We start from the raw sequence: 20,786 nt of genomic DNA on the forward strand, positions 1-20,786 counted from the left end.
TAGGGAGCTAAATGGAAAATCCAGGACTAGCAACCAAATTGCTTTGTTACTACAGTGCTCTCATGGATTATTATCCACATGATCACTCAGACATCATTACGTTGCATCTCATGCCAATAATAATGTAATACATTTTGGACTAGAAGTATAACAATCACCGAGAAATGTCAATATGCTATTTGATTTAACGCAGTTTACTCCGAACCATCTCAAAGAATTGGTCCATCAGCAAACAGTACTCAGCTAGATAACAATGAATACAAAAGCAGTCATGGCATGTCACTGTTAAAAGTAGACCTTGTAACCATCAAATTTACAGACTCAGGCAAGGTATGAAAGCAGTTTACATTCATAACTTATCAAAAGCAGTTACAGACACAGAATTTGGACCTGCTGTTTACGAAAACAGGACAGAAAATTTCCATAACACACATTTTGTATTGATTTGAGTGCACATATGGCTTGAACCCTTGAGATCACAACAAATTACAAGTATATAATAGGAGGAGCTACATTCATAACTTGCCTGATTTTGTAAGTAAACGTTGTATATTTCCTGACAAAGGCAAACAATATCCTTCATAGAACTCACTTCTATGCCTGAATTTGACTCCGATTTTAACCGTGAGATTCCACTTGGGGGACTCCTATCATCAAACCGGACAAGAGTTGGAAGCATTTCATTCAGAATAAACTGTTTTAGTCTCTCATCATCAGTAGCAACGGCAAGGCGGATCAATGCATGAAAAAAGGGTAGTGCTTCCTTAGCTGATTGATAATCCACCAAACACCCAAACAAGTACATACTAAACCTCCCAAAGCAATTGTGAAGTAAAAGATACCTACAAGAAGCATTGCTAAGCAGTAAGTAATTGTGAAGTGATCACACACAGAAAACACAACTGAATGACGTTCATACCCCATAAGAGAGCTGGAAGATATGGATTTCAAGTCAGACTTTGGACAATTCAAATCCGGAAGGCCGCTATTAAGTTCTTCTGATGCTAAGACCTTGAGCAAAGAAGATACAGAACGAGTGAACTTAATCAGTAGCTCCACTTCTAATTTCTTGAGTTTTTCTTCTGGTCCATATAGATCACCAAAGAAAGCTGGTACTTTAGCTCGGCCCTCGTGTATAAGACTGAGCCACGCATAACGAAAGATATCTTCACAGTAGAAAAATAAATATTCCAACAACAACAGCACCCATTCATCCCAACGTTCTCGAGGGCAATATCTGACTAATGGAATGAAGGTGAGCTGTATAAGTTTCCCCAAATGATCAAATTCCATGATGCTTATATCCGCTACAAGAGCGTGGTTGAAAAGAGAACTGTCCAGTTCGAAAATTGATCTTCCAACATTCGCGCACAAGCCTATGACATTGTACCTGCAACATTATACAAAACAACATCTTTCAAACACACAGACAATTGAAAGATCAGAGGGAAGCAGTTCAGTGTCATCTGGCACATTAGAACCTCCACTGCAGGGTATTAAATAGTGATCTGAACATAAATGAACATGTTGGCCAACTAAAAGGCGACATGTCCAACAGCTAGGTGTAGCAGAGATGCGCATGCTGGAATGGATAGGCCACTTAAGAAAGGATCGGGTCCGGAATGAAGATATCCTATATAACTAAATAGTTGATCCCCAGTATCTTAATTCTCTCAACATGCACACATGTCACCTCATCACGTCACTAATATTTTCTCTTAACATGCATGGGAAATGGTATTTATATTCTCTCTCAACATGCACACATCCCAACATGCCATCTCATCAGTAACACTAATTATATCTCTCAACATGCATGAGAAATGTTACTCATGTTCTATATAGGTTTACAACTATATAATAATCAAATACAATATATTATATCTATTTTAATTTTCATTTAAATTTCATCAAAAAATGTTACAACCAATCTCCGTAGCAACGCACAGGTTATCATCTAGTTTAATTGGAAGAAAAGCGATGCATGATTGCATACAGCAAGCGGCACTCCAAAAGAAGCAAGGGCACTACTAACACATCAAAATCCATGCATGAAACATTAAGTTCAGTTTCCAGCCACATCCTGCTAATGTAAGACGTTTTGGCCGTTCAATTTGAACTGCCAAAACGTATTACATTAGTGTTTTGGCAGTTTAAATTGAACTCCCAAAACATCTTACATTAGTGGACAAGAGGGTTTACTAGAAAACTGGATTTGGTTACTACATTTCCAAACAGTGAGGAATTTGACGAATATGCGGTCTACTTGTGTGCACTTCTTTCGGTGGGACAAAATGCAATATGCAGATAAGATGAACAGTGCTATGCGGACAACAAAAATCAGATGATTGGGGAACGATGATTAAATCCAGCCGGGGAATCTCTTCCTCTTCCCCTGCACCGGCTGCTGGATTCTTAAACGTCCATAGATCGTCCACACTTTGTCGTGTGTGGAGCAGTTTCGGATAAGATTTCATATTTTAAGGAAAGTATTACCAGCACTGGACACACTTCAAAAGAAGCAAGGTAGAGTGGTGGTAGCACAAGAAACTTCACAGCATTAGCAATTCTGTTTGGGTATTAATTATTATCTTCAAAACTGCTATAAAGTCTCAAATCTTTCTGAAGAAAGCAGTAAAAAACTACAGCAATTGATTAAATTGCATAAGATATTTAATAACCGCGTCCAAGCAGTCTCGTCTTGATCCCACCAAAATCAATACTCACATGAAATTCCACATTTCATGATACACAATCAGGCTTCAACACTTCCAGCATGTGCAATCAAATAAAATTTAACGAACATTTGGAAGAAGCCACATTTCTTGTCATCGAGTGAGTTAACGGATGCTTACTGTTCCTAGAGTTAATAATTGATCTATACCACTTAACCCCTAGTCCAAATTATTAAGGAACTAAGCAACCATAAATCTAAGCAAAAGAACTATCCCCAAAGAAAGCTATCCCCAAATTATTAAGGAACTAAGCAACCCCTAGTCACATTTCAGGAAGGACCGCAACACGGCCCTTTTCGACGGCGTGCGCCGCACATGGCTCTGGGCTCGAGCCAGAGCCAAAGGCTTAGATCGATTAATTCCTGTAACCTGAAGCTAGCACTATGAGGCTGAGCAACCTCCCTCCCTGCTCAACCAGCGCTCTTGGTGTCGCCATCTTGTGTACGCCACGGAGAGTAGCCCTTCTCCCCTACCTATCAATGGAATGATACTCAATAATGCGTATTCGTGAAAAGAAAAAACTAACATCGCACAAGATTTTATCAGGCGCAGCAATGACTTGTCAAGAGTGTTCAGTATATTTTGACTGATCAAAAGTACACCCGGCCCTCCATGTAAACTCAGAGCAATAGCTTGTCAAGGTATACTGAAAGCTCTGAGTATCGCTGCTGGGCTGGTTATACATCGCACAAGATTTTATCAGGCGCGGCAATGACTTGTCAACATACAGATAGAACCGATAGAGAAGCTTGTGCAACATTGTCTGAGATGGTTTGGGCATATAGAGCGCAAGCCTCCAGAAACGCCAGCATGTCAAGAGAGGTCGGGGTAGACCAGACTTAATATGGGAGGAGTCCGTAAAGAGAGATACGAAGGACTGGAATATCACCAAAGATTTAGCTGGACAGGGGTGCGTGGAAGTTAGCTATCCACGTGCCCCAACTTGTTTGGGACTGAAAGGCTTTGTTACTGTTGTTGTTTTAACATAAAATGCACGACTTCACAATATGGAAAGGGTGAATATCACTAATGCAACCGGAATACAATTCTTTCAAAACATATATCTCTAGAAATAATAGAATCGGTTTGACAAACAGGTGTGAAGCAGCAGACTTACCCAGTCTCTCGAATTTTACGCAAGCATGTTCCGATAGCATCCACCCTAATAGCGTCGACTCCATCATTGTCAGGTAAAGTATTATTCTCCGCTAGAAAAGTGGATATCTCCATGGTACTCATGAGTTTAGCTCTTCTAACAATTTCTGGCAGATCATACGCAGAGTGATCCATCCAAGCCATGTGTATAAAATGAAGGATCTGAAGTAAATGTGAGAGACACTGTAACTACATAATCACAATAAAACATGAAAAATAGCAATGTAAAATATGGTAGTTTCCACAAGCATTTGAACAGAGGGAGACCCCAAAAAATACCACTAGTTGTGTCGCCCATGTAGATACATCTCTGCAATACTGGTTTAAAAACAGAAGTGATTTTCCTAGTTACTGCCTGAAAAAATCCTAAAAATTCTATGGGGGGTCTACTATCACAATCTGCAAGGAATGAAGTGTTGGGGGTAGTTATTTACCCGTAAGAGCAGGGCAAGCATTAGTTGTGGAAAGGTAGATGAGTACAGATAATTGGTAGTTGATGTTGGACGGCATTTTTCCTGTGTTCCCGTAGAATGTTCAATTTTGCTTCCTTTGATCTCCTCCTCAAATGACTCTACCAACAAACATATTGTCTTCATAAACTGATCATTGCAAAGAAGGCCAGGTAGACGATATGCATAACTCATGTATTCTTCATCCCACTCTGGCTGGGTCCAAATTTTGTTCAAAGGGTTCAACAGAGACATAAGCAACTGCTTCTTGCATTCAATCCTGACAGACAAAAGGCATAAACTATGTTTTGCATCATGATTAGCTGTAGTGAGTGAACTTTATAACTTAGCGCACTTAATACAACAACATGGAATTCCAAAATGATGTTATTGCCAATGTACCCAGGGCAGGCCGTCACACTGATGAATGCTTCAGACAGGAGATTATGCTCCCAAAGAAGTAGCTTGGCCTTTCCTTGATAGCCTGGCGTTACTTTAAACTTACCCTGCACCATCGATGATACTAGAACAGTCAGGAATGTAAATCCCTAGAGCAGCATAGCAAGCTACAATGGCTACTTTCAGTATCCAACCCTCAAAGTGAAACATAAGCTACGATGTGAACCAAACAAGTTGGGCAGGCTAGTGCTGAAACCCACAAGATTCAGGATATTCAAAGAAAAATAAAACTTTCCCACTCTCCTAAACTCTGCAATGTTTGACTGCTCGAGGACAGCAATCTCTCCACTTGGGCTCCATCCCTTCCGTTAGCTTCCCTATTCCTCTTACCTATGCTAGCACTAAAATTAGATGTTTATTTTTGTCCCTATTTGGGGCTTCTTCCACCTCTCCATTGCTAGTTCTCTCCTCAATGGCCATTGTCAACCCATCATCTACCGGTTGAGCATGATTTAGCCTGGGTACATGTTTAATGCTAGAGTGCATTGTTTAGTTGGCAAGATGGATTTGGCATCTGGCCTATCACGTGGCAAGGTCGGCTGGAGCCAAGTCAATGGGAAAATATAAAAGAGTGCACATGGTGAGGCTAGATAAGGTGGAAACCAAAGTGCAATGTGCCCATCTGTAAATTGATAAATATCAGGGTCCACACAAAACTAATTCAGTTATTTAGCCTTTAAACCAATCACAATTCCCGCACATACACCATATTCAACCAAAAAAAACTGTTACAGTGCATGTACACAGCCTAACTAGCTCCAGTCTAACTCCTACAAACCAGGCTACAATAAGTCCAAATTCCGATACTGTGATGATGGTGCATTACAATCATATATATTTACCCCCTCCGTTCCATTTGAACTAAAACCACGACAAGAATTATGGGACAGAGGGAGTACAAGGTAGGTCAAATCACAATCATACAGTTTCATAATTAAAAAAAACCTACAGGACAAGTGTATTATCGTAACTCCGAAAACAAATGTTTTAAGAATCACTTGAACTTTAGAAGAGGTAGTTCGGCAAAACCACAAGTCCAAATATGTGGGGGGCAAACAATAAGAAAATGGAGAGAATAACACGACACTTACCAGCCATTTTGGCACAAAAGACTCGGTGGATCTTTCCAAATTACTAGTAGCACTACCCTGAACAGGATCGTATTCTTGATCATCAAGATTGTTAACAGCCAGGGCCTGATGGAAGATAGGCAACAATTTATAAACATATATTTTTGATGGTTAGGTACGGTATCACGCACAGTACTTGTGTGGTAACGAGTTCATTTAAGGAAGCCTCACCTCCAATCTTGATTTATCGGTGTCATTGACCACTTGCTTCACAGAAGTAGAAGAATTTTGAAGTTCCCGATTCATATGAGGCACTTGCCTTTGTGTAGGAAGAGAACAATAAGATTCCCCAATTAAAGGAGTACGAGGTAGAGAACAGCTGCTAGAACTTCCAGCATTAATTTCAGATTCAGAACTTAGGCTCGAACTCTTGCCTCTACAGAAGGGGTCAATAGTGCGTCTGTCTTGACTCCCATCTCCCCCTACATAAGGGGAAAAATATAAGAAAAGAGCAGACACATTTGACAACTATGCATAGATATTCAATATGTATACCATAGTAACAAAAAGAACGCAACACCCTATATATCTAAGCAGGTGATCCAAGTTTCGAGCACATGCAAGCCATCCACATTCCATTTTCCAGCACATGCAAGACTTCCACACCATTATTTTCTGTTTTTTCAGCAACAAAAAATTCAACATACTCTCTCCATAACTACTCCCTCCGTTCCAAACAAAGCTAGAACTTCTTATAGTTTGGCAAGGACAGAGTACATTGTAAGCAGGAAAGGGTCTATTACTTTTAGCCGCTAGGTTAAATTTAATTATTAAAAGACACTCTGCACATAAACTAGTGCCAGGATATAGCAATATTTTGCGTCTGCAAGTTTGATGGTCGCCATTTCTCAACTATTCTGTTTTCAGATAGAATTTACTGTTGAATCCTCAGAAGAAAAAAAAGGTCAGACTAAAACAACTACAACTCAAGACAAAGCTAGAACATCTTACAATTTGGAAAGGACGGAGTACATGTTAAGCAGAAAAGGATCTATAACTTTTAGCCGCTAGGTTTAATTTAATTATCAAAAGATGCTCTGCACATAAAACTAGTACCAGGATATATTTGCATCTGCAAGTTTGATGGTTGCCGTCTCTTAACTACTATGTTTTCAGATGGAATTTACCGTTGAATCCTCAAAAAAAATGTTGAGTTACTATATATTTTCCCTTTTCTCCAGCAAGAGTTCTCAAATAGTTCCATGTTAGTGGCTTTAGAGCAAAAGGTGCATCTTACCTTTGTTCTGTTCGATGGAATAATTTGCTCTGTCTAGCATCCCAAAGGCTAGCACATCTTCTTCGGTGATGTAAGGAGAGAAGAAATCCTGCATGTCAATCGATTTATTAACTTAAGAATTGAAGACACTTGACAAAATTGATTTCTTATACATTTCTATGCTTTAGTCAATAATTACCAAAATTATGTAATAAAATAATCAAGTTAAAAGATCCCCAACAGAGCTGAATATCCTATAAAGCAAAAGTACCACTTAACCTTACCGAACAAGTTAGTACAAAGTAAAAACAGAAATACCCCCTGTTGGACTGTGTGTGCGCGCACGCTTAAGGCCCATGTGGCCCATGTAACCCAGCAGCTTATATATGTATTGCCCTCCTGTACAGGAAACCCTAACCCCAAAAGAATACAACACCACAGGTTAGCTCTCTATCCTAGCCGCCACTCCTCTACTTCAACATGGTGTCAAAGCTTGGGTTCCCAGCAGTGGTGATGGTGGCTGGCTGGTGGTGCTTGCAGCGACCGTCTGAGAGGAGGCTTGTGTGGAAGGAGAGGTGGAAACACAGATCTGAGGGGTGGAGGTAGCAGAGGTGTTGAAAGTGGGGAGCAGTGGTTGCTGGAGGTTGCTAGGGGTGTGATTCAAGCTTGGAAACATGGGGGACAACCAGGGATTAGCATAGGCGTTGCAGAAGCAAGCTGAGCTCCTTGCCGACAAGGCAGAGGGTGTGCCTTCCCCAGATACGCATGTTCCTCAGCCCGAGGTGATTCGGAAAACAGAACTGATGCCAGATGACATCAAGCTGGCCTAAGCTGGTCTAGAAGGGCATTGCTAATATTGAGGACAAAGGGGCTGGAAGACTATGTCAGAGAAGAAGTCAATGAACGGAGGAACGGGGCAAGTGAAGAGAGGAAGAAGTGGAGCGTCATCAACTCTCTGGTGGTGGCATGTCTACTGAACTCCTTGACTCCATCCATTGCAGCAGCCGTGGAGACTCTTCCCCATGCAAGCAGAGGTATGGAAAACCCTGGAAACAATGTACTTCAGGAAAGGGAGCATAATGCTTATGGCGCAGACTGAAGATATAGTAAATGAACTAAAGCAGGTGGATAAGTCGGTGATAGAGTATCTAGCAGAATTGCAGCATTTGTGGGCTGACTTAGACCGCTATGTTCCACTGGAATTGCCACATTCAGAATGTATATAGTTGACACTAAGAAGTGGGTAGAGCATAGGAGTGATGAAATTCTTGAAAGGACTTAACTCGGAATTTGAAGGGACGCATGCTGGGTTGTTTCATCAGCCAAAGCTTCCCTCACTTGAGGAGGCAGTTGCAGAAATGGCACAGGAGGAGGTCAGGTTGAAGTTAACCAAGACTGGAGAAGTGAATGCATCTCGCTCAACATTTATTGTGTCTGAGTGGAAGGAGACAAGAGAGTACTTCAACTGTTGAGAGAAAGGTCACATAAAGCCTCACTTGCACAGCACCACGCAGAGAAATACATGGTAGGGGAAGAGGTTCCAGCCGAGGAGGATACCGGAGAGTTGGAGGTAGAGGTAACTCTAGGAGGTTAAATTATTCAATGGCTTCAAGGCAAACTTGGCAACACAAGAAGGGACGTCAACAACCTCTCAAGGGGAGTCAAAAAGTATAAGCTAGGAGGAATAGCCCTATTCTTGCAGTATATGTGGATGACACCACAATAACAGCAGACAATGAAGAAGAGATTAGAAAACTGAAGAAACGCCTAGGCAAAGCAATTGAAGTTAAAGATCTTGGAGGAATGGGGGGAATAGCTAAAATATTTCCTGGGTATCGAAGTTGCCAGATCAAAAGGGGGAATAGCCCTATCTCAGAGGAAGTATTACCTTAGAGCTCCTAAGTGATATGGGAATGCTTGGATGAAGAGCAGCTCCAACTCCCATTGAACAAAATCACAAATTGACAGCTCAGCTTGGTGAACCGGTAATTGGTTCAACAATTGGTTGGCAGACTTCTGTACTTATGTCACACTAGACCAGATATTACATATGCAGTAAGTAGATATATTCATGACCCCAGAAATGGACACCTTGATGCAGTCTATAGAATCCTGAGGTATCTAAAGGGCAGCCCTGGTATGGGGGACTGCTTCAAGAGTAATGACCATTTGAATATTGACGGTTATAGTCATGCTGATTAGGCTAGCTGTCTTGACGATAGACGGTCAACCTCAGGCTATTGTGTGTTTGTTGGTGGAAATTTGGTGTCATGAAGAAGCAAAAAACAACCGGTAGTACCAAAATCAACTGCAGAAGCTAAGTATGGGGCAATGTCTCAAGGGCTGAGTGAGATGTGGGCTGCTCGAGGTAAAGGCGCTGAGACAAGATCCTTTGAATGTGTGATATGTCAACAAATCTGCTAGCAGCATTGCTAATAATCTAGTCCAGCATGACAGAACAAAACATGTCGAGATAGACAGATTCTTTATCAAAGAGAAATTGGATGCAAGAATCATCAAGATAACTCATGTGAGCTCTGGAAAACAAGTCGCCGATTGTCTAACAAAAGGCTTGGGAACAAGGGAGAGCAATCTTGCTTGTGACAAGATGGGCATGATAGATATCTATCACACCTCCTGAGAGGGAGTGTTGGGATGTGTCTTCTCTGTGCTTCTATGTGTGTACGTGTGCTTAAGGCCCATCTGGCCCATGTAACCCAGCAGCCTATATATGGGCTGCCCTTCTGTACAGGAAACCCCAACCCAAAAAAATACAACACCACAGGTCAGCTCTCAATCCCAGCCACCACCCCTCTCTCCCCTACTTCAACACCCCCTTATAGAGCAAATTAGCAAACTCATTGCATATACCGTGTAACAAAATGTAAGTATATCGTATACATGTAATTACCATGCAAAGTGGTTCAAAGTGTGCTAATGAATAATGAGAAACACATGATAATATTGTATGTGACCTCTAGCTTGTAAATAATGAGTAATGAGAAACACATGATAATATGGTACGTGACCTCTAGCTTGTAAACAATATGCAGCATAACATGATAAAGTACTTTTCTAATCAAACTGGCAAGGTACCCCATACATGTGGCTAAAATATAACAGAAACGAGTCTGTCTCATATCTGAATACAAGGTCATGGGAAGTGAATCCAAAACTAACCTTCATATCTGAAGGAAGAGCAGTGCTATCAACAGCTTTGCATACGCGAATGATACATGAACATATTTGCGATTGGGCACTCTGGGCTGTTGAAAGATCCTGGACAGCAATGTTAATAAGCAACGAGAAAGTAAGTTAACCAAACTTATAGAGAACTCGGACACTATAAAACAGGATTTCTAAGCCTAGTTAAAGACATGGAATAGTTATCTATGCCCGTCTCCTAGCATGTTATTTGCACAAATCTTTGACCACTTAGAACACCCAACCTTGGATAAAAATTCAATTATTGTGAAATTTTCAAGGTAACATCTCAAACAGGTAGACTAAATATCCAGAAGCAAATACCCTACTTCAAAAAAGAACAGCAAACTAAAATCAGGGAGAGTGATTTCAGGTTCATGGGCATGGAGTATTAGTTTAATAGTGGACTACAGTCTAAACTGCCAACAAAGTTCAATTAACCAATCTAAACAGGTTACAATTGTGTTTTCCTTTTGACTGAAAGAAAGTGTTAAGCTTACATGAGAGCTGGCAGTGATTGATGACAACAGTTCAAAAAGTTTTTTCACAACTGAAGGAACTACAGGTGGATGACGCCTCAGGTAAGGGCAAAACGCAGTCAAGTAGTGTCCAAGGATAACAGCCAGTCTTGGTTCCATCCACTTCAAAGATAGAAGCTGAGCAAGTAGATCTGATTTACAATTACAGGGTGAGTTAATGATAAAACAGAACAACATTTACTACAAAAAAACAGGAAGTGAATAATCTGCAGACCTCCAAATATGTGGTGTATCCTGAGCAATGAAAATTGTGTGTCCAGAATGATCTCTCCATTCTCAATCGAATCATCAAATATTGCATTGACAACCGTGTTAAGCACTAGCTGTGCACTTTCAATTGCAGCCAAATCCTAAAATACTCATGCAGTCAGCACGATTTCACCAGCACAAATAAATTTATTATGAGATAACACGACAAATAGTTAAGCTCTGGCTGAATAATTAAGGGTCCAACCTTGGGGGGGGGTGATACAGTGCTTGCATCTCCAGTGACGCTATTAATTCTATGTGCAGCTTTGCTGGCGGCAAGGATTGGTCTTCGATAAGCAATATATTTTATGAGATCTAACTGAGTGGAGGAATCAAATCGTTACATTCAGCAGACAGCAAACATAAGAACCACCATAAGCAACTCTATGATAGAACTGTTGAAAGCTTCAACAGATGGTAAACATGCAGTGGTAGACAACAGACTACTAACTGGAGGAGGGCTATGAGATGTAATGTAACAAGAAACACACCAGTCTGGAGTGGTACTGTATGAAGCCATTCTTTCCATGAAGTTCATCACTCCATAACTCTAACGAGTTTGGTAATATGGTTGCAGGTGTCTTGAGCATTCTTTTAAATGAAATGTCCAGAATCACACTGCATATATCATCGCTAAAAAATAAAAATGTTCCAATATTCCCCTTTTCTGCTGAATTTGTCCCAGCTGAAGAAGCAACATCCGCAGGGTCAGCGGCTAAAAAAAATTCTTTAGGTCCCTCGGTTAGCACCATCTGCACAAGGAATAAATTTCATAAGGATAATGTTGCATTTACTCCCTCCATTTCGAATTATTTTTCCAAGCCTACCATATGCATAGACCAAGGGTGCACAAGAAATTTTAGTGGTGTTGGATTAAGCATACTCTACTAACTTACAAACTACCACTACAACATCTTTAACAATGCCAAAGCAGGGGTATAATGCGCAACTAGTGTGATAGCTGCACAATGATTTACTCATTGGACAAACATTGTCAGATGACACTTCCCATAAATCTGTACTCCTATATAGTGTATGGATATCAAGTCATGGATCTTTCTTATCCGACGGCTCACAATTAATGTTGGGCTATGTCTTATCTGTATTTCAGTGTGTGTGTGTGTGTGCTTATGGCCCATGTGGCCCATGTGTCCCATGTGGCCCATGTGGCCCATGTGTCCCATGTGGCCCATGTGGTCCATGTAACCCAGCAGCCTATATATGTGCTGCCCCCTTGTACAGGAAACCCTAACTCCAATAGAATACAATACCAGGCCATCTTTCTATCCCAGCCGCCACCTCTCTCTCTCCCCTGATTCTACAGCCACCCCTCTCTCTCCCCTGATTCTACATGGTGTCAGAGCTTGGGTTCCCAATCCCAGCAGTGGTGATGGTGGTTGGCTGGTTGTGCTTGCTGGCGATTGTCTGAGAGGAGAAGGCTTGTGTGGAAGAAGGAGAGGTGGAATCCCAGATCTGAGGGGAGGAGGTAGTAGAGAGGTGAAAGTGGGGAGCAGTGGTTGCTGGAGGTTGCTAGTGGTGTGATTCAAGATTGGAAAGATGGGGGACAACCAGGGGTTGGTAAAGGCGTTGGAGAAGCTAGCTGAGCTCATCACTGTCAAGGCAGAGGGTGTGGCTTCCCCAGGTGCGCTTGTTCCTCAGCCTGAGGTGATACAGAAAATAGAACTGATGCCAAATGAAATCAAGATGGAAGGGGTCACAAACTACCTAAGCTGGTCCAGAAGGGCATTGCTAATATTGAGGACAAAGGGGCTGGAAGGCTATGTCAGAGGGGAAGTAGATGAACCGGCGAACAGGGCAAGTGAAGAGTGGAAGAAGTGGAGTGTCATTGACTCTCTGGTGGTGGCATGGCTGCTGAACTCCTTGACCCCATCCATTGCAGCAGCCATGGAGACTCTTCCCCATGCAGCAGAGGTATGGAAAACCCTGGAAACATTGTACTCCGGGAAAGGGAACATAATGCTTATGGCGCAGATTGAGGATAGAGTAAATGAGCTAAAACAAGGGGATAAGTCGGTGATGGAGTATGTAGCAGAACTGCAGCATTTGTGGGCTGACTTAGACCACTATGATCCACTGGAGTTACCACATTCAGAATGTATAGTTGCTACTAAGAAGTGGGTAGAGCGTAGGAGAGTGATGAAATTCTTGAAGGGACTTAGCTAAGAATTTGAAGGGAGGCGTGCTGGGTTGTTTCATCAGCCAAAGCTCCCCTCACTTGAGGAGGCAGTTGCAGCAATGGCACAGGAGGAGGTCAGGTTGAAGTTGACCAGGACTGGAGAAGCGAATGCATCTCGCTCAGCATTTACTGTGTCTGAATGGAAGGAGACAAGAGAGTGCTTCAACTGTGGAGAGAAAGGTCACATAAGCATCAATTGCACAGCACAACGCAGAGAAATACGTGGTAGGGGAAGAGGTTACAGCCGAGGTGGATACCGGGGAGTTAGAGGCAGAGGTAACTCTAGGGGTTCGAATTATTCCAGTGGCTTCAAAGCAAACTTGGCAACGCAAGAAGAAGGGACGTCAACAACCTCTCAAGGGGAGTCGAAGAGTAGAAGCCAGGAGGACAACACCTTTGGGAACTTTGCCCACTTTGTCTACACAGGGGAAGGTAACTTTGCAAATGCATCTATATCCACACATGATTTCCTTCCAGATTGGATATTAGATTCTGGAGCATCCAAGCATGTTGCGGGTACCTCAACTGAGTTTGAATCATATACTCAGTACCCAATTACACATTGTGAAACAATACAAACTGCTGATGGCACCTCACAACCGATTAAAGGAGTTGGATCAGTTCAATGTACACCCACTATTAAATTATCTGATGTATTACATGTTCCAGCTTTTCCTGTGAACTTGCTTTCTCTAAGTGCTTTGATTGATCAGATAGATTGCCGAATAACTCTTGATAAGAAAATATGTTTGATTCAGGAGAGGATGACTGGAAGGAAACTTGGGACAGGAACCAGGCGTAGTGGATTGTGGTATATGGATCGTGATGTGTCTAGGTCTGGTGCTAGTCCTATTTTGGCTGTACTAGTTGGAGTAAGTGAGACAATGGCGATGATCCATCACTGTCGCATGGGGCATATGGCTTTTGATAAGATGAGTAAGATGTTTCCCGATGTAATGCGTGGAGTAGACAAGAGTAAGCTTATGTGTGATGCATGTGAATATGCAAAGCACACAAGAATCTCGTATTTGAGTAAGGGGCTAAGGAGTATATCCCCGTTTATGCTGATTCACTCTGATGTGTGAACATGTCCTGTTGTTTCTGTTAGTGGAATGAAATATTTTGTGACATTTATAGACTGCCACACTCGCATGACTTGGGTGTACCTCATGCGACATAAAGATGAGGTATTCCAATGTTTTCAGGAGTTTTATGCCTATGTGCGAAACCAATTTAATGTGCAGGTGCAGGTGATCAGATCTGACAATGGAACTGAATATGTAAACAAGCAATTTGGAGGTTTCCTGTCAGCACAAGGCATAATGCACCAAACATCATGTCCAGATACCCCTGCTCAGAATGGTGTTGCAGAAAGGAAAAACCGACACATTTTAGAAGTGGCTCGATCACTTATGTTCACCATGAATGTGCCAAAATTCTTGTGGAGTGAAGCTGTCATGACTGCAACGTTCCTGATCAACCGGATGCCTTCAAAAATGCTTGGTATGAAGTCCCCATGTGAGATGCTATTTGGGGCGAACAAATTCTCAGTTCCTCCGAAGTTATTTGGGTGCACCTGCTTCGTTAGAGATCACAGACCAGCAGTGGGAAAGCTGGATCCACGAGCTGTAAAATGCATATTTGTTGGATATCCTGCAGGGCAGCGAGGCTATAAGTGTTGGAGTCCTGCTGAAAGGCGCACATTTGTAAGTATGGATGTCACCTTTCGAGAATCTGAGCCTTTCTATGGTGAGAAGACAGATCTCAGCACTTTATTCGAAGAACTTGACCACTCACAATCTATGCAGGGTGGTCAAGAGGGGGAGTGCAACTTGAGTGGTGAGTGCAGCGCCAATGGCGACAAGGAGCAGCCAATACCAACCCCGAAAATAGTGGGATCCTTCATTCCAGTTGTAGTTGATGGGGCTGAATAGCAGAGGTGGCAGAGACCAAATGAGGAAAGGAATCCTCAGGTGTATACAAGAAGGAAGAGAGTTGTGGAGGAACAAGTGCATGAGGAGCAGTCAAAAGAAACTATGGAACAGGGGGAGCAGTCAGAAGAAACTCAAGCGACAGGAAGCTCGTCTGAAGTGGAGTCATATGAGAATTCAAGTACTGAAGAAGCATCACCTAACCTGCCAATTGCTCTCAAGAAGGAAGTAGCAAGGAAAACTTTGAGCAAGGGCAATCTTGAGCATGACATCAGTAATTATGTCACCTATGAAGCCCTATCACCTTCATTTAGAGCATTTGTCGCATCACTTCAAGCCGTGATTGTTCCTAAAGACTGGAAAGAAGCAAGACAAGATCCAAAGTGGTGTGAAGCCATGAGGGAAGAGTTGGAGGCCCTGAGAAAGAACAAAACATGGGAGCTAGCGAATCTTCCATATGGGAAGAAGGCAGTCAGTTGTAAGTGGATCTTCACAGTGAAGCAGAATCCTGAGGGTAAGGTTGAGCGTTACAAGGCAAGACTAGTAGCCAGAGGGTACATCCAAACGTATGGTATTGATTATGACGAAACATTCGCCCCAGTTGCAAAGATGAATACAGTGAGGATTCTAATCTCATGTGCAGCTAACTTTGGATGGCCACTACACCAACTTGATGTAAAAAATGCCTTTTTACATGGAGATCTACAAGAGGAAGTCTACATGGAAATTCCTCCTGGACTTTCTACACCTGGGACTGTTGGGAAGGTTTGTAGATTGAGAAAAAATCTCTACGGTTTGAAGCAATCGCCAAGGGCTTGGTTTGACCGGTTCAGGCAAGCAGTTTGCAGTATGGAGTATAAACAATGCAATGGAGATCACACTGTTTTCTATAAACATTCCAAGCAACAGATTACTATTCTTGCAGTATATGTGGATGACATCATAATTACGGGAGACAATGAAGAGGAGATTGGAAGACTAAAGAAATGCCTAGGCAAAGCATTTGAAGTTAAGGATCTTGGTCAGCTAAGATATTTCCTGGGTATCGAAGTTGCAAGATCAAAGAGGGGAATAGCCCTATCTCAGCGGAAGTATACCTTAGAGCTCCTAAGTGATATGGGAATGCTTGGATGTAGAGCAGCCCCAACTCCCATTGAACAAAATCACAAATTGACAGCACAGATGGGTGAACAAGTTAACAAAGCAAAATATCAACAATTGTTTGGCAAACTTCTGTACTTGTGTCACACTAGACCAGATATTACATATGCAGTAAGTGTAGTAAGTAGATATATGCATGACCCCAGAAGTGGACACCTTGATGCAGTCTATAGAATCATGAGGTATCTAAAGGGCAGCCCTGGTATGGGACTCTGGTTCAAGAGTAATGGCCATTTGAATGTTGACGGTTATAGCGATGCTGATTGGGCTAGCTGTCTTGATGATAGACGATCAACCTCTGGCTATTGTGTGTTTGTTGGTGGAAATTTGGTATCATGGAGAAGCAAAAAACAACCGGTGGTGTCAAAATCAACTGCAGAAGCTGAGTATAGGGCAATGTCTCAAGGGCTGAGTGAGATGTTATGGGTAAGAGGCCTTCTGCTTGAGCTGAAAGTGCTCAGACAAGATCCTCTGAATGTGTGGTGTGACAACAAATCTGCAATCAGCATTGCTAATAATCCAGTGCAACATGACAGAACAAAACATGTGGAGATAGACAGATTCTTTATCAAAGAGAAACTGGATGCAGGAATCATCAAGATAACTCATGTGAGCTCTGGACAACAAGTCGCCGATTGTCTGACAAAAGGTTTGGGAACCAGGGAGAGCAATCTTGCTTGTGACAAGATGGGCATGATAGATATCTATCATCCCTCTTGAGGGGGAGTGTTGGGCTGTGTCTTATCTGTATTTCAGTGTGTGTGTGTGTGTGTGTGTGCTTATGGCCCATGTGGCCCATGTGTCCCATGTGGCCCATGTGGTCCATGTAACCCAGCAGCCTATATATGTGCTGCCCCCTTGTACAGGAAACCCTAACTCCAATAGAATACAATACCAGGCCATCTTTCTATCCCAGCCGCCACCCCTCTCTCTCCCCTGATTCTACAGCCACCCCTCTCTCTCCCCTGATTCTACAATTAACATCTTTAGCTAAAGGACAACGTGGCTACAACTACACCATTGGATAGAGTAATCAAACGGTTCATAGTGCAGGAACTTGCGGTGGCCCCGGCAATGTGCTGCAGCATGCCCCTCTCTGAACAGGCTTGTACGCACGCGTGATTCTCCCATCTCTGTCTAGAAAGTTCCGGCATGCTCACGTGAGTAGTACTAGCAACTACTAGCAAAAAAACAGAGGGGGAGCGAGAGAGATCAGAAAATTCTGGCATGGTCACGTGATAGTACTAGCAAGTAGCAAATAGGAGATAGAGAGAAATGGCATGCAGCTGCACAGCCTCCGGAAAGGCGCAAATTTTATTTTACCAAATTAGAGAACCGCAAGTGTAATATAGAAGTATGAATATGATACATGTTGTAACTAAATAACTTCACCTTTGCTTATAGTTCCATTTTACAATGTTATGACGTGGTTTTCCCTTTGTTTTTACCAACAATTTTTGTGTATAAGAATCGATCAAATCGTTGTTCGCATAATCGTCTGATTTATTATCGTGCCACGTCTATGTGTGCGTATGGATCTTACTTGAAGAAAATAAGTTAATGAAATTGACATATGTCCCTCCTAAGATATGACATTTCACAAGACATGCATGGAAGTGCCGTAGAGAAATATTGCCAAATGGAAAGAATAATTTAGTAAAGCTGTGTGAGATACAGAGTATACCAGCCAAAATGGTAAGGACTGAAAATGAAGTGCAATCTTGTAATGTTGGTAATATTCCAGCATCTACAAGCAGAAACATAAGGTAGACATCAGGGCCACCCAGAACTCAAAAAAGGGGCAAATTACCAACCAATATACATTAAAGTATTTAACAAGATGCCAAAATAAGAAAAAAATACTATTTGGTGAGCACTGCTACCATGAGCACTGACCTGTCGAAGGAAACAGGAGGTCTTAATGGTATCTGCAATAATACATTGCATGTTGGATGAAACCAGAGTAAACAAACAGTCGCAGATACCCTCGGCAACGTTGAGCTCCCTTTCACTACTAAAATCAGAGCATGCTGCGACTTTGGTCAAAGAATCTTGTGAAATGCTCATCAATATCTCAAAAACATGGCTCATTGCATCATCATAATCCTTTGCGACAGTAAGAGGCCTTCTTCTGAGAAAACATTCACAGTCACAAGCAATACAGAAGGAAGGGGGGAAGTTGTTGGCTTACGAGAAAGGAGAAACCAATATTATACACACCTTTGGCACAGAATTTTGAAAAACTTCAAAGCATATGTTTGGAATCTACTGAGATGAAGTAAGGACTCGCATCTGCAAAATTAAAGATATGAGGTCATCATCAAAATAAAGAGAACACCAACAAACAAATTCAAATTTCTGAAAGCGAACCTTTTAACTAAACCATGTTTGACAAGGTGAACCACTGGAACCCACTCCGCATACGCATTTGCAGCAAGCAAGCAAGAAGTTACCGTCAAGACATCCTTTTCAGTTGATACCATGAGCTCGTCAGGGCGTTCAGCAATAATTGATTCAGAATGTTTCTCGATCAACTACAATGAGATATCCAAAAGAAGAATTCACATTAAGAAGCCATATCTTACTAGATGAACTATCAAGGTTGAATACATAGTAAGAAAAATAACTTACTGACGAAAGGAGAAGCATGACATTTGTGAGAAACTCATCTAGTTCAGGTAAATCTGCTTCACATAGGCCACCTAACAAGGGAAGTAACATTGGTTTACCTTAGTAATTGAAATGGTTGCAAAGAAAATAACCAAGGAAAACATCATTACCTCTGAAATCTGAAATCCACTTTAAAATGAAGGCGGCCAACTCAGCCTATAAGTTTGAGCGACACTTATTAACTTCAACGCTGGGAAGGAAGGAAACTAAGAGTTTATATGTTGATGAACTCACATCGTCAGGACCTGATTTAGATAGATAAGTAACGGGAGAAAGCAAATCATCCAATAGAGAAGTTCCACCACTCCAAATTACCTGTGAAATAACATTGAGATTTGAACACAAAACAGGCACAGAAACAAACAAAACAAATAACAAAGACGGACAAAAAAAGGAAGAACCTTTGCCACTAAAGTAGCTGTAGCACTCCTTGATCTAAATAGATGCTGCCAATATCAAAATGCCACGAGTTACAGCTGAGTCGTACGATCAGAGTAGCAACTTATGCAATACTTATCAATCCCATGAATGCTACATATTTTACAGGCAAATTCCACAGCAGCCATACTAGCATCATGATGAAGTAGTGACCGAAGTAAAGCTAGACCGTGTACAAGAGTTGCATGTGCAGTGAATAAGTAAGTAGCATTATTACAAACTGTATCCTCATCTACTAACTGTCTCTGGGCAGAACTCCCTGTGTGAGAGAAGAAAAAAACATACTGCCTACATTTTTGTAAGAAGTTCTCTAAGAGGTACTGGAGTTGTTACAAATGGGAACATATATTTAGTAATGCCTAGTCTTGGTGGATGTTGTTGTCTCAATTAAGAAAAGATTAAAGCTGAGTGATAATAGATGTCTTCCCGGTCGGAGACAATAAGATATACGAATTGTGACTCCCTTCAGTGAGATCTAAGTGGGAAAGCACAAGAAAACGCAAGAGTAGCCTCGAACTGAAGCTAATTGAAAACGAGGAGTAACCCGCATCATTTTGAAGCCATGGTGCCAGACTTGAGGCGGAAGACCCTTCCCAAGCAGGTGAAGCGATGCCTTCGCCAACAAATCCTCGTACAATTCTCCCCCCTGTAATACATCAGATAATTACACGACATACCCAGATGACATACCCAGATCAATCGGTAGAAAAACACGAAATCTCGAAATGTGATCCAGAGAATTTTGGGGGGGGGGGGGGGGGGGGGGGGGGGGGGGGATGTTCGGGACTAACAAGCTCGCGCATCGCAGAGGCGGCGCCGGAGAATTCCTCCTCCGCCGACGCCTTCGTCGAGGCCGCGCTGTCCATGGGGCTCCCGGCCCGCGGAAGATGCTTCTAGAAGTGTCTGGGATGGGGGGGTCGGGGGGCATTAGGGTTTCGAGCAAGGCGAAGCTTATGGGAGAAGGGGCGCTTGCGGTGGACCCGGGGTTGGCTGGTCCACTTAGATCCAGGGGGTTTTTTGGTTCTTGTCCCCAAATTTGCCTGGCCTTGCATCCCTCTGAGAGCATGGTTAATAGTATAGCCAGCTCCCCTTAAAAAAAAAATACAGCCAGCGAATGGATAAAGATGTTGCCATGTCATACATAGCCAAGTTTATAGCCGATAGGTACAATAGCTAGATATAAAGATGTGTTATTTTGTTAATACATGGCCCACGTACCACTCTCACATAGTGCCTAGGAGCATGTGCTGCAG

At 42.2% G+C, this 20,786-nt stretch overlaps 1 protein-coding gene across 3 annotated transcripts in view; it reads right to left on the reverse strand.

The window, feature by feature from the left end:
- The window catches only part of LOC109761644 (protein HASTY 1), a 35,260-nt gene extending 14,756 nt beyond the window's left edge, over nucleotides 1-20,504 (reverse strand). Inside the window, exons 1-23 of one of the 3 annotated variants that reach the window (XR_006672508.2) lie at nucleotides 20,325-20,503; nucleotides 20,078-20,179; nucleotides 19,497-19,541; nucleotides 19,330-19,410; nucleotides 19,206-19,251; nucleotides 19,057-19,127; nucleotides 18,796-18,959; nucleotides 18,646-18,717; nucleotides 18,322-18,556; nucleotides 18,110-18,172; nucleotides 11,628-11,888; nucleotides 11,342-11,455; nucleotides 11,102-11,237; nucleotides 10,849-11,018; nucleotides 10,325-10,423; nucleotides 7,166-7,253; nucleotides 6,100-6,350; nucleotides 5,890-5,994; nucleotides 4,742-4,845; nucleotides 4,325-4,619; nucleotides 3,853-4,052; nucleotides 920-1,390; nucleotides 527-842 (exon numbers count right to left, since the gene is read on the reverse strand). Coding sequence is in view for 2 of the 3 variants with exons in the window: in XM_045235148.2 (XP_045091083.1) it covers nucleotides 527-842; nucleotides 920-1,390; nucleotides 3,853-4,052; nucleotides 4,325-4,619; nucleotides 4,742-4,845; nucleotides 5,890-5,994; nucleotides 6,100-6,350; nucleotides 7,166-7,253; nucleotides 10,325-10,423; nucleotides 10,849-11,018; nucleotides 11,102-11,237; nucleotides 11,342-11,455; nucleotides 11,628-11,888; nucleotides 18,110-18,172; nucleotides 18,322-18,556; nucleotides 18,646-18,717; nucleotides 18,796-18,959; nucleotides 19,057-19,127; nucleotides 19,206-19,251; nucleotides 19,330-19,410; nucleotides 19,497-19,541; nucleotides 20,078-20,179; nucleotides 20,325-20,399 (3,564 nt within the window). In the remaining variant the exon portion in view is untranslated. Of the gene's footprint in view, nucleotides 1-526; nucleotides 843-919; nucleotides 1,391-3,852; nucleotides 4,053-4,324; nucleotides 4,620-4,741; nucleotides 4,846-5,889; nucleotides 5,995-6,099; nucleotides 6,351-7,165; nucleotides 7,254-10,324; nucleotides 10,424-10,848; nucleotides 11,019-11,101; nucleotides 11,238-11,341; nucleotides 11,456-11,627; nucleotides 11,889-18,109; nucleotides 18,173-18,321; nucleotides 18,557-18,645; nucleotides 18,718-18,795; nucleotides 18,960-19,056; nucleotides 19,128-19,205; nucleotides 19,252-19,329; nucleotides 19,411-19,496; nucleotides 19,542-20,077; nucleotides 20,180-20,324 lie in introns of all 3 variants that reach the window. The other 2 variants (XM_045235148.2, XM_045235149.2) reach the window with 2 other exon arrangements.
- Nucleotides 20,505-20,786: the final 282 nt, after the last annotated feature.

The sequence above is a fragment of the Aegilops tauschii genome, chromosome 3 (genome assembly GCF_002575655.3).
Source record: "Aegilops tauschii subsp. strangulata cultivar AL8/78 chromosome 3, Aet v6.0, whole genome shotgun sequence".
In the NCBI taxonomy this organism is placed as follows: domain Eukaryota; kingdom Viridiplantae; phylum Streptophyta; class Magnoliopsida; order Poales; family Poaceae; genus Aegilops; species Aegilops tauschii.